The sequence below is a fragment of the Centroberyx gerrardi genome, chromosome 11 (genome assembly GCF_048128805.1).
Source record: "Centroberyx gerrardi isolate f3 chromosome 11, fCenGer3.hap1.cur.20231027, whole genome shotgun sequence".
Classification (NCBI taxonomy): domain Eukaryota; kingdom Metazoa; phylum Chordata; class Actinopteri; order Beryciformes; family Berycidae; genus Centroberyx; species Centroberyx gerrardi.
In genome coordinates, this window is record NC_136007.1 from 12,481,729 (window position 1) to 12,495,011 (window position 13,283).

At 37.9% G+C, this 13,283-nt stretch overlaps 4 protein-coding genes across 4 annotated transcripts; 3 read left to right on the forward strand and 1 right to left on the reverse strand.

Moving 5' to 3' along the window:
- The first annotated feature begins 1,681 nt into the window (after positions 1–1,681).
- On the forward strand, positions 1,682–2,668 carry LOC139921540 (olfactory receptor 1M1-like). The gene has a single exon (XM_071911810.2). The coding sequence runs from the start codon at positions 1,682–1,684 to the stop codon at positions 2,666–2,668; it is 987 nt and encodes a 328-aa protein (XP_071767911.2).
- A 2,206-nt stretch (positions 2,669–4,874) lies between these two features.
- On the forward strand, positions 4,875–5,861 carry LOC139921524 (olfactory receptor 1M1-like). Its single transcript, XM_071911788.2, has one exon. It carries the CDS (start codon positions 4,875–4,877, stop codon positions 5,859–5,861), a length of 987 nt encoding a protein of 328 aa, XP_071767889.1.
- A 3,235-nt stretch (positions 5,862–9,096) lies between these two features.
- On the forward strand, positions 9,097–10,873 carry coa4 (cytochrome c oxidase assembly factor 4 homolog). The gene is made up of 2 exons (XM_071911805.2): positions 9,097–9,202; positions 9,559–10,873. Exon 2 carries the CDS (start codon positions 9,568–9,570, stop codon positions 9,817–9,819), a length of 252 nt encoding a protein of 83 aa, XP_071767906.1. The 5' UTR covers positions 9,097–9,202; positions 9,559–9,567; the 3' UTR covers positions 9,820–10,873.
- Positions 10,874–12,028: 1,155 nt separating this feature from the next.
- LOC139921526 (olfactory receptor 1-like) lies at positions 12,029–13,018 on the reverse strand. Its single transcript, XM_071911790.1, has one exon. It carries the CDS (start codon positions 13,016–13,018, stop codon positions 12,029–12,031), a length of 990 nt encoding a protein of 329 aa, XP_071767891.1.
- Between the last annotated feature and the right edge of the window lie 265 nt (positions 13,019–13,283).

A 13,283-nucleotide genomic window follows, 5' to 3' on the forward strand; every position in this document is an offset into this window, starting at 1 on the left:
TTGTATACTGCTCATGTACAGGCAAAGTTTGAAGGTGTTTTTCAAAACGGCATGAAAATCCAGGATAAACATATTGAATAATGGTCTAGAGACCTGCGGTCTACATGAGGTGTTAGTTTGACATAAAAGTATCTGAATAGAAAAGTCACTGTGATATGTATGTTGCTTTCCTTCCTCTTTAGACTGGAGAGCTTTTACGCATTGTGGGCCAGAGAGCGTCCTCCAGGAGACAGGGTGTGGAGTTCAGCTATGTCTTTTCTCAGGACTGTTGTTCATCAATCCTCATCAATCTCTACTTCATCTTTCTAGCGTTTGTTTATGTGGTTACAGTACTGTTCAATATTTTGGTGATCTACGTAATTGCCTTTAATGAAAATGAAAAATGCACACCTGAACTCATCTCTAATAGTGTCTGTCTGTTGTCAATTGATCCTAAATTCCTCCTTGTGAAGAAACTGTGGGTGTTACAGCTAATTCCACATTAGAATGATCCCCAGTCTCCCCTATATCATTCAGTCATGATTGTTATTAATGGACAATAACACTTTGCCTATACTGTGAACCACTACTATAGCGTGAATAAACAACTGTCGGATTAAATTTGTAGGTTGCATAATATGAACAGAAGGCTACCAGGTAAAGACTTCAAATTCAACTCAAAAGTTAAGACCGCACAGCACATCTCATGGATTTAGAGGAGGGTAAACTGACTTCAAATGTTTCTAAATAAAGGTTGATTTATGAAGATAAGTTTTGCATTGTTTAAATCACTTGTTCTACTCCCAGGGGTCAACAAATGAGATTCATACATATCAGTTTCTTTTGTATCCCTATATTGCTTTTATATAGACATAGAGTTTATTATAAGCATTTTGAAATGGATTATACTTTGGGGGATGCTGTCATATATGGCTTAATGTAACTGCTCAGTACCTCATAAAAGATTTAGTGATCCTTCTGTTCATCAGTGAAATCAATGGTCCTCTCGACAAGGTATTAGCAACGAATTTTAATCGAACCTCAGGAAAACTGATATTTTTCAAGATGATTTTACTGTCTCAGCAGTGGCACATAATATTACATGTTGTTCATATTTTAATATCAATAAAGTCAGGAGTTGTATGAGACATGACTGTTCTGGCCTTAGGTGTTGTAAATAAAGGATACATTTGGACAAATTAAGCGTACTCTCCATGGCATATCTGAATTTCAATAATAGGGTACTGCACAATTAGCCTACGACATACTTCCTTGTTGTTAATGAGAAGCCTGTATGTTATCTCTGGAGATCAATGGAGAGAGTATATTTTCCACTGGATACAGGTCAGAGATCAGATCTTTTAGAGTCAGCATCAGGTAAGGTCAGACTGCAAATCGATCGTCAGCATAACAAAAGGTGATAATAGGTTATGTCTATTCTATGTCTCACATTTAATACATGCTTGAAATGACTGAGAATACACTTTGTATACCGCTCATGTACAGGCAAAGTTTGAAGGTGCTTTTCAAAACGGCATGAAAATCCAGGATAAACATATCGTTTGAATAATAGTTTGACATTAAAGTATCTGACTAGAAACGTCATTGTGATATGTATGTTTCCCTCCTCTGTAGACTGGAGAACTTTTACGCATTGTGGGCCAGAGAGCGTCCTCCAGGAGACAGGGTGTGGAGTTCAGCTATGTCTTTTCTCAGGACTGTTGTTAACGACTCACTTCTCATTCATCCCCCGGGCTTCTATATCATCGGATTTGAAACGCTACGCCTCATCAATCTCTACTTCATCTTTCTAGCGTTTGTTTATGTGGTTACAGTACTGTTCAATATTTTGTTGATCTACGTAATTGCCTTTAACCACAGTTTACACACTCCCAAATTTTTGGCTGTTGGCAACCTCGCAGTGATTGATTTGATCCTGAACACCTGCATTATTCCCAGCATGATAAAGACATTTCTCGTTAAGGACAATTTCGTTCCATTCAATTTATGTTTGGTACAGATGTTTGTCTATTATTCTTTCGCGACGTTGGAATCACTTGGGCTTGCTATACTTGCTTATGACAGGTTGATCGCGATATGTTTCCCTCTGCGTCAGCACTCAATCAACACACTGCGGAGCATGTCTTGTATACTCGGGCTGACCTGGTCTTACTCTCTGGGAACAACAGCATTTTTCACGTCGATAATGACTCGACTCTCCTTTTGCAATTCTCTTAAAGTGTTCAGCTACTTCTGTGACTATGCGCCTGTATTTAGACTCGCCTGTAATGATTACACTTTGCATTGGTCCTTGTCCTCTGTTTTCAGTTTGTTGCTCCTCATAGGCCCCTTGATTTTCATTATTCTGTCGTATCTCAGCATCCTGGTGACTGTGTTCAGGATGAAATCATTGCAAAGTCGGGTGAAAGCTCTGGCCACCTGCGTTGAGCATCTCATCCTTGTTGCTGTATTTTTCATTCCTCTTCTCTCCATTTTCATGATCGGGTTTCATCTGCGACTCATTGACCCGGACCATCGTGTCCTGAGCCTGTCGCTGTCCTCCTGCATCCCACCCTGCATCAATCCCATCGTGTACTCCTTGAAAACCAAAGAGATCAAAACCGGAGCCCTTGCACTGGTCAGGAAAATAAAGATTAGCAACAACTTCTCACCCACCAGGCCTATTTAAAGGAAATCTTAAAGGTTTTTAAACATGGAGCCAACAGTCAAACTCGGGTACAGTGTGGTACAGAAAATAGGCTATTTTGCTTGTTAGTCGTGTTTGAATAGGGGAGACCAGGGCTGGTTTTAACATTTATTTAACATGTATTTATTGATTTGTTTGCATATGAGCCTACTTTGAAAACCTACCTTATCTAAAGCAAAGTATTGTCGACCTTACTAATGTGAATAGACGAGGTGTACATTGGTGTCAAAGAGTCACCAGTTCAGCTGGGTGAGCTGTAACACTAGGTGACCTCAATAATAGCAATTATGACTGTAACTTCCACAGTGGAATTCATGATGGGATTTAAAAAAAAACAACTAAAAAAAACATTGTGATTATGCATAGTATCCTCATCAGCTGCAGGTTGTTATAAAAACAATCAGCACAGAAGGCATATATATAGGACAGTAAATAAGTGAAATTGCTAAAAACATATGGTACTGTTCAAAAGTCTTAGGCACCCTAGATTTTTTTATATACATTTTGTCTTTTATATACATGATGCTTGTTTATTTGTTTTCTGCATTAGTGTGTCAGTAGACTGCTCTTTCTAGTGATTTTTTAGAAACTTTTCATTTCATTATTTTTGAAAGCGTCCGCGCTTTAAAGACTTTTTTTTACATGTGCCTAAGACTTTTGCACAGTACTGTATATCTACTCAAGTGCCTCAAAATCAATGTGTTTGTGTAATACAGCAACGAAAATGCACACCTGAACTCATCTCTAATAGTGTCTGTCCGTTGTCAATTGATCCTAAATTCCTCCTTGTGAAGAAACTGGGGGTGTTACAGCGTGAATAGACAACTACTGGATTAAATGTGTAGGTTGCATAATATGAACAGGAGGCTACCAGGTAAAGACTTCAAATTCAATTTAAAAGTTAAGACCGCACAGCACATCTCATGGATTTAAAGGAGGGTAAACTGACTTTAAATGTTTCTAAATAAAGGTTGATTTATGAAGATAAGTTTTGCATTGTTTAAATCACTTGTTCTACTCCCAGGGGTCAACAAATGAGATTCATACATATCAGTTTCTTTTGTATCCCTATATTGCTTTTATATAGACATAGAGTTTATTATAAGCATTTTGAAATGGATTATACTTTGGGGGATGCTGTCATATATGGCTTAATGTAACTGCTCAGTACCTCATAAAAGATTTAGTGATCCTTCTGTTCATCAGTGAAATCAATGGTCCTCTCGACAAGGTATTAGCAACGAATTTTAATCGAACCTCAGGAAAACTGATATTTTTCAAGATGATTTTACTGTCTCAGCAGTGGCACATAATATTACATGTTGTTCATATTTTAATATCAATAACGTCAGGGGTTGTATGAGACATGACTGTTCTGGCCTTTTTTTTGCACTCACACACACACATTTGAGACTCCTCATGACCTAATTTCATGTCAGTTTTGTAGTTCACCAAAACTTGACCTACAACAGTTACATCAAATCGCTGTCCTTGGTCCTGAAAGCAACTCAGCAGCTGCCCCAAACTTCAAAAAAGGCACATAATGAGGTTTTCTTTAATTTACATGCATCGCTGTCATTGAGATTAGGAGACGTGAGATGTTCAGAATCAGTGAATCATTATTCAAAATAATAATTAGGTGTTTTAAATAAAAGATAAGTTTGGACAAATTAAGCGTACTCTCCATGGCATATCTGAATTTCAATAATAGGGTACTGCACAATTAGCCTATGACATACTTCCTTGTTGTTAATGAGAAGCCTGTATGTTATCTCTGGAGATCAATGGAGAGAGTATATTTTCCACTGGATACAGGTCAGAGATCAGATCTTTTAGAGTCAGCATCATGTAAGGTCAGACTGCAAATCGATCCTCAGCATAACAAAAGGTGAGCTGCGTTCACTTTCTTTTAGCACATTTAATACGTGCTTGAAATGAATAATAATACACTTTATACCGCTCATGTACAGGCAAAGTTTGAAGGTGCTTTACAAAAGCAGATCCAGGATAAACATATTGAATAATGGTCTAGAGACCTGCGGTCTACATGAGGTGTTAGTTTGACATTAAAGTATCTGACTAGAAAAGTCACTGTGATATGTATGTTTCCCTCCTCTGTAGACTGGAGAACTTTTACGCATCGTGGGCCAGAGAGCGTCCTCCAGGAGACAGGGTGTGGAGTTCAGCTATGTCTTTTCTCAGGACTGTTGTTAACGACTCACTTCTCATTCATCCCCCGGGCTTCTATATCATCGGATTTGAAACGCTACGCCTCATCAATCTCTACTTCATCTTTCTAGCGTTTGTTTATGTGGTTACAGTACTGTTCAATATTTTGTTGATCTACGTAATTGCCTTTAACCACAGTTTACACACTCCCAAATTTTTGGCTGTTGGCAACCTCGCAGTGATTGATTTGATCCTGAACACCTGCATTATTCCCAGCATGATAAAGACATTTCTCGTTAAGGACAATTTCGTTCCATTCAATTTATGTTTGGTACAGATGTTTGTCTATTATTCTTTTGTGACGTTGGAATCACTTGGGCTTGCTATACTTGCTTACGACAGGTTGATCGCGATATGTTTCCCTCTGCGTCAGCACTCAATCAACACACTGCGGAGCATGTCTTGTATACTCGGGCTGACCTGGTCTTACTCTCTGGGAGCAGCAGCATTTTGCACGTCAATAATGACTCGACTCTCCTTTTGCAATTCTCTTAAAGTGTTCAGCTACTTCTGTGACTATGCGCCTGTATTTAGACTCGCCTGTAATGATTACACTTTGCATTGGTCCTTGTCCTCTGTTTTCAGTTTGTTGCTCCTCGGAGGCCCCTTGATTTTCATTATTCTGTCGTATCTCAGCATCCTGGTGACTGTGTTCAGGATGAAATCATTGCAAAGTCGGGTGAAAGCTTTGGCCACCTGCGTTGAGCATCTCATCCTTGTTGCTGTATTTTTCATTCCTCTTCTCTCCATTTTCATGATCGGGTTTCATCTGCGACTCATTGATCCGGACCATCGTGTCCTGAGCCTGTCGCTGTCCTCCTGCATCCCACCCTGCATCAATCCCATCGTGTACTCCTTGAAAACCAAAGAGATCAAAACCAGAGCCCTTGCACTGGTCAGGAAAATAAAGATTAGCAACAACTTCTCACCCACCAGGCCTATTTAAAGGAAATCTTAAAGGTTTTTAAACATGGAGCCAACAGTCAAACTTGGGTACGGTGTGGTACAAAAAATAGGCTATTTGTTAGCTTGTTGATGGATGGTTTTAACATTTATTTAACATATATTTATTTATTTGTTTACATATGATCCTACATTGTGAGACTATAAAACAGCATCTTGTCGACCTCACTAATGTGAATAGACAAGGTGTACATTGGTGTCAAAGTGTCACCAGTTCAGTTGGGTGAGCTCTAACACTAGGTGAGCTCAATAACAGCAATTATGTTGCTATAAAATAGGCGTAGGCTATATACAGTAAGTGACATTGCTAAAAACATATAGGCCTATAGGCTACTCAAGTGCCTCAAAATTTGTGTAAAATTAACAAAGCCTTGAAAATGCACACCTGAGCTCATCTCTCTGTCTGTCCGTTGTTAATTCTTGATTAATTGTGTCTGACTTTAAATCTCGCTGAACAGAGGTTGATTTGTGAAGTTACGTTTTGCAAGTTTGTTAATATTTATGGCAGTGGTCCTCTCGACAAGGTCTTGCCATCAAAGACTGTTTTTTTAAACTCAGGAAAAATATATTTATTATTGGGGGTTTTTTTAAGATTATTTTACTTATTTTTATTGTGTCTCAGCAGTGGCACCTATGTTATTTCATGTGGTTCATATTGTAATATCAATGAAGTCATGCTTATTAATTACACACGGGTTTTATGACTGTTCTGGCCTTTATTGTCAAGCTTTTTATTTCCATGATAGGCTATTGCAGGCGAGTTTGCACTATACATCCCTTGATCTGATACTTGCAGTAACATTTATTTTGTGTTTGAAGGAAACGAGAACAGTCGTACAGTATCTCATGTACTGTGACATAGCAGCATCGATATTTAAAAGTCTAATTTAAAAAAAAATTTATGATATTGAATAAAATCAGAATAAGAATAAATTCCATCCTCATTATTACTCTGCTCAAAAGGTCGTTTTCTTATTTGTGTGGGATGTTTTTTTATGTATTTAATTATTTTTGTGTATTTTCTCATTTGTGCTTGTCAGGTGTGGGGACAAAGTGTGAAGCAATTTGTGATGAGCTCATTTCTAATTATAATAATGGAATTTCCAAATCTCATTTCCCCCTGTAGAGCTATACTTGAACTGTTCAGTAATGTGATATTTGTCTGATGAGGAATTTAAATGATAAAAACTACTAAATAATCACTCTAGTAGGCCTACATTAGCTAGGATCAGATCACTGGATCAAACATGGTTAAGAGCCACTCTTAAAGCAGATGAACCATGATTTCCTGTTTAAGTCATTTCTAATCTTGGCAGCAGACCTCATGATATTCCCTTTAGTTGTGTGTCCAGATCCCTGAAATCATGTGTTGTCATCATGTTATGGAGCATTTATTTGGAGGAGGATGAACAAATTGCATTGCCATTTCAAAGTTTATTATTTTTCAATGTTTTCAATGTTCAATAATTGTCTCAAATTGCTTTCAGAGTAAATGTTTTAAAAAAATAAAGAAGGAAGTAAAAGAATATGAGTGATCTTGCTGAAGCAAACACACTAATTAACCAAATGATGGAATGAAGTAAGCTATGCTTTCCCACCTTGTTTGTCCATTACACCATGTTTCACCTTTCAAATTCAAATCCAATTTTTGACTTAAGCAAAGCAAAAGATGTTGCGATAATACCAATCAATTACAATTCAAACATGCTTTCACGATGTCCACAGAGTAACGACAAATGAGGCTTTGAGTTTTGAGCAGAAAAGTGCACTTCTATGTAATATTAAAAACCATGTTGTGGATCAACATTAAAACATGTTTTATATAACACATTTTTCTGAATAGATGTCCTGCATTAATGTGTATACTACTCATGCCTGTGTACCTTATATCTGGTCACAGATCAAAATTATTGTCTCTACACACTGTAGCATAGCAGGTGCCTGTACCTAAACCAGTTTCAGCTATTGCTTTGGGAACCTAATGAACCTAACCTAACCAATTCGATACTTCCAAAATGTTACCTCTTTACAGCAAGTATAACATGAGTCACATGTTATGGCAGTGTATTGGAATCTTGAAGTCTATGAAAATGATTTCACCACTTCATTTTCAGTTTTCAAGATGCTACTGTAACAAATCATGTGTCACCAAACTCAATGATTTTCATGATAAATAATTTGAGGTTATTTTTGAGATATAACACAATACCTGTCATTTTTTTTGCGACTAAGTGAGAACCAAAATTTTCTTCTAAATTTGCAGCTCACACTGTGATACTGAAAAAAAATTCTTATATACTTCAGTGCACAGTATATCCAAGACATTACATTTTCTTAATATTCTATTCAAGAGCTGGAGAAGAGCTCAAATCTTATTGTTATTAATGGTAGTCAGCAAAACAGATGAAGAAAGAAGATGTGACTCTCCCCTATCTTGTAAAACTTGTTACACAAAATGTATTAAAACTATATATGAATTTACTGGATTCCATATATGAATGCATGAATTTCAGACCTAGTGTAAAGGGGTCCATAAATGATGAGACATAGACTGCAGAATGGTAAGAAAGTGAGTTGCCTGCTCTCTAGTGGATACATGAATACAGTGCAAGTGCTTATGGTAACATCACTGGACTGTGTGGCCTATGTAACTGAAAGGTATGTCTGTATCAAAAGCAGAGCTTAGAGCATTGGGAAAGTTAGAAATCGCTATCCACAATAGCTATGGAGAGCTGCTGGAGTTCTAGTCGTTCAATTTGTTGCGACTTTGCCTTTATTAATTCGCCAACTGATTTCCAGCAAAACCAAATTTTGCAGTTACTTTCACAAACAGATACAATAAAATTAAAGGCTCAATGACACGTGTCCTGAACATTGTTACTATTCGATAGTAAAAAGAAGGCCAGGGGTACATGTGCAATACTCTCAGGCTTTTTCACCCCACAGGTTTCCGTTTGATGTGGATGTACACGCGTGCATACAAGCGCAGAAAACGATGTCGAGCACCCAAATCTGATTTGGTAAAATGCAAATATCGTTGTGACACACCGTTAGCAGGATACTACTGCAGCTGGTTTAACAACATTTGAATTGAGCAAATAGTCGAGTTCACCGCCAGCCCTCAATTTCCAATCCAGCCCTGGCTACAAACAGCGGAACTAATGTCGGGACGATCGGACCTGTTTTAAGGTTACGCTTTCGTCCTTTGCTCAAATGTGTCCCCCATGTAAACTGCACGGCTGGTTATCGAAAGCGCGTAGTTATGCAAGTTACTGAAACCTAACTTTGGCACCTTGACAGGCAGATTCGCCTAGAGAAGCAAAGGTGCGATCGAAAGATAGCAAAGTATAAGCATTATTGTTGTCAACGTTAGATAAAGTTAACATGCTAGCCCCATTCTTGATTAACTCGAGTTAAGTTAGAGTTAGCATTAGCTAACCGTGACTTTTTTTATTTTGTGAGGTACAGCCTATAATGTGATGTATTGCTGCTTAAAGACTTGTACCTTAATTGTAGCCGACATAGTTAGTCAGCTATATTGTAAATCACCATGGTAACCTGGTATTGACTAGCTTTTTTGCTTGTTGGTACCGCAAAATATGGAGGTAACGTTAGGCGAAATTGAATGTCACTTGTTGTCCCCGGGCTGACTGTCTGACTGACTGATTCACTCCCTACAGTGAAACAGGATGACATCCCCCTCACCTCATAATCGCAGCCGAAGTGAGGATGAGGATGACCCTGTGGACCGGATGATATCGCGCACCGGCTGTGCTGAGCTACACTACGCCGTGCAGGAGTGCATGGCCGAACAGCAGGACTGGCGCCGGTGCCAGAGTCAGGTCCAGACGTTCAAAGACTGCATGGCGACGTTCCAGAACGCACGGAAAGAACAGCTGATGAAGCAGCGGACAAACTCCACAGACTCTGCTCACAGCTGAACACAAGGCCATACTTTTTCTTTTTACCAGTTAACAGGATCTGGTATAATTATCCTTCATGCTATTAAACAAGTATGAGCACCTGTCCTGCATGAAAGCTTGGCTTGGATGTTTAATTATGGGGAGAGGGAGGGTCATCGAGGGTATCATGTGTAGAGGGTATCACCTTCTGTCACCGATGTTTCATAGAATCAGGCCTATGGCATTTCCAGAGGGCTCATCAGTGAATTCTGATGTCGCACACCCCATTTAACCGCTCTGATCAAAGCTACACTCATTTCCACCACACCTACACATTTTCTGTACCTACACGTAGGCTTACATTTAACATCTCACCCAATATTTTCCAAGCTTACCATCAATCTCAATAACAATGGATTAATGGGAAGTATTCCCTGCTGGCTGCATGGTCAATATGTAAGAAACCTACAAAGACAGGATTGTTAAGCCATTCTTTTAATTCATTGTTTTATACATTTGGACTTGGTAATATCAGTCCTCATTTTGGTTTGATTTTGTGTGTACATGCATGTGCACAATTCAAGAGTGTATACTTGCTCTTAAATGTTCAAGTCGCCTATTCTGGTTTTATTTAATTTTACTTTAAGCTGCTATCAGTGCTAGTGGCCCCGCTATGTTTTGGATACTGCAAATAGCAGGGTAAACTCCTCACCCTGTAACCCTTTGACAATTACATTGAAATCTGACTCAGTTACATAGTCTGTAATGGCCTCATTTTTTTCTGGTGCAGGCTACATTGCACTCTAGTGTGGCAGTGCAGTAATAGCATCTGAGAGTCAGCTTGTCAGACATGCTCCTCATAATTTTCTTTTATTTGATGCTGAAGCTTCAGAGAGCCTCTTTTTTGCACATAATGAAAAATCAGACATGGATATTTTTCATAGTCTGACCCTGAAATATAATTTTGCAATTGTTCTTTTAGTGAATTTGAAAATTAGAAAATGGTATCAGAAATATAAAATAAAAATCATGTCTTCAAAATCAAAATACCAAGAAAATTTTTTTTATGTTTTGTTTTTTGATCCTCTACTGACTTAAAGGCACAAAAAGTCCAAGAAAATCCCTCTCTGTGATGCCCTTTCCAAATTTTCCATTAAGGGTTAATGCAAACTCCACACAGAAAGGGCCGGGGCCAGGAAATTGAACCCAGAGAGCCTTTTAGTATAATTTAACATTAAACATTATTAAATATTAATATTATTATGACTTCATTTACTACCATTTCAGTTCACTTAGCCCAGTCCAAACTGTTCTCAGTGTCTGTATTTTATGAGACTTCCACTGTCCTGTTTTACTTTATTAACATGGTCTAATCCTAAAACATATTGTGTAATTTCCAAGAGAGACCATATGTATATTATTGGTTCTACCTTTTACCCAAGGTTGATCTTGAGATTACAATTGAAGGCACTGAATTAGCAAAGTGCACTTCTTATATTTAAAGATCTCACCAGCTTTCTGTGCTTTCTTCCTCTTGCATGTCAAAGTAAGAGCTGCTAACAATGAAGCTTTGTTGGAGTGATATAATAATAAAAACAATACTTTAGCCAATGTCAGGAGATCATATGGGAAAAGGTTCAGTGTATAAAGTTAGTGTTCCCTTCACGTGAAGGGTTTCGCTCCAAAGAGCTACATATCCATTTTGGAAAAATCATATTGTACCTTAAATCCATCAGTCAATTTTGCAAAAACACATTAATATCCTCATCAACAAAGTTTTAATGTTTTAGTAAAGAAAATCACTCAAACTTGTAATGGTAACCAACATGGCACTTTCATGACAACAATCATTTTGTAAAAAATAAGGATGTTTTGTTTTTTATTTTTTGTCAATTTGGAATTAAATTCTTCAGTTCATCTAGGAAATTAACTAAATTTAGTCAATATACTCTCAAAAACAATTCCCAAAACATGAAAATCACTCACTTCATTTTGCAAGAAAGATAATTATACAGCTGGTTAAACTACTTCAACTCTTGTTATACAGCAACATAAATGGAAAGTAATTAATGTAAAATACAATTTCAGTTCTTATTTGAAGTCATTATAAATGTATAATAAATTATTATACAGCACATTTATCTAACTGAAACACTCCTTTATGTGTGTCAACACTTAGGAGTCCACACACAGGTCACCATTTTTGGACAACTTTGCTGAGCCATTTCGATTTTTTACTGTGTTAAGCCTACATCAACTGTTTGCTTGGTGCTGTGTTACTAAGTCTATTTCTTTTGTAAAGCTTCTTAATAGAGCTTAGTACTTCTTCTGTCTTTAAAGAGTATACAATAGGATTGAGAAGTGCTGGTATAGTGTGTGTCAAGGAGGAGTTTATGATCCTGGCATTAGGGTGGATGTAGGTGGCCACTGAAGCTATATTAGTGCTCACAATTGGTAGGAAGAAAATAGCCACTAGGATCAGGTGAGAAGTACAGGTTTTCAGAGCTTTGACTCGCTCCTCGCCTGATGCAATCCTAATCAATGCTGTGGCAATGCAAATATATGTGATTACTATCAATATAAGAGGAATACAGAGGACTAGGACAAAAACGACATATGCCATTATGTTATTTAAAGAAGTGTCATTACAGGCAAGTTTATATGTGGGTGCATGGTCACAGAAGAAACTGTTAATCACCAAAGATCTGCAGAAGGAGAGACGATCTATAAGGCTAACACAGAATGCTACTAAACTTACCAAGAAACCCCATGTAAACACCAGAATAGCAGCAATAGCTGGTTTAGTAACTATAGCATGGTACCTTAGAGGAAAGCAAATTGCTACAAACCTGTCATATGCCATGGTGAGGAGTGTCCACGACTGCATAGTTGCAAAGAACAAAACAAAGAACATATAACTTACGCAGGCCTCATAGACAATGTATTTCCTATCAAACAGAAAAGTGTCCAACAGCTTTGGGATAAGGGCAGTGCTCTCACACAAGTCTGTCAAAGCCAGGTTGAAGACAATCATGTATTTAGGAGTATGAAGAGCCTTGACCAGGTAGATGACTGAGATAAGGAATCCATTCCCAAGAACAGTCACAGCATAAACAAAACACAGGAACACATAGTAATACTTAACGTGAGGGATGTTGGAAAATCCATTGAGATAGAACTTCGCAGGACGAACAAATGTTGCATTGAATATAATAGCAGCTTGGTGCTCGTGGCCCATCACAGCCTCTCCTGTTTGCACAATAGAAAACAAAAAAATATATAATGAAGAAATACATGGTTTAAATGTTTGGTAAAAGTTGTTGAAAGTAACCTCAGACTCACCTCAGACAATGTCAAGTGTTCACTGCAGTAAAGACAGTAAATGCTTCCACAGTGAGAAGCCTGTCATATATTTTTCCACTGTACTTGTGGGACAGTAATGCAGGTTTCTTGTGTCACATGCTCACATGAAACACTCCTGGTATAACTAGCTAATTAGCTTA

Coding starts and splice junctions, on each gene's coding strand:
- LOC139921524 (XM_071911788.2), top strand. CDS start 4,875: ATGTCTTTTCTCAGGACTGTTGTTAACGACTCACTTCTCATTCATCCC.
- LOC139921526 (XM_071911790.1), bottom strand. CDS start 13,018: ATGGGCCACGAGCACCAAGCTGCTATTATATTCAATGCAACATTTGTT.
- LOC139921540 (XM_071911810.2), top strand. CDS start 1,682: ATGTCTTTTCTCAGGACTGTTGTTAACGACTCACTTCTCATTCATCCC.
- coa4 (XM_071911805.2), top strand. CDS start 9,568: ATGACATCCCCCTCACCTCATAATCGCAGCCGAAGTGAGGATGAGGAT.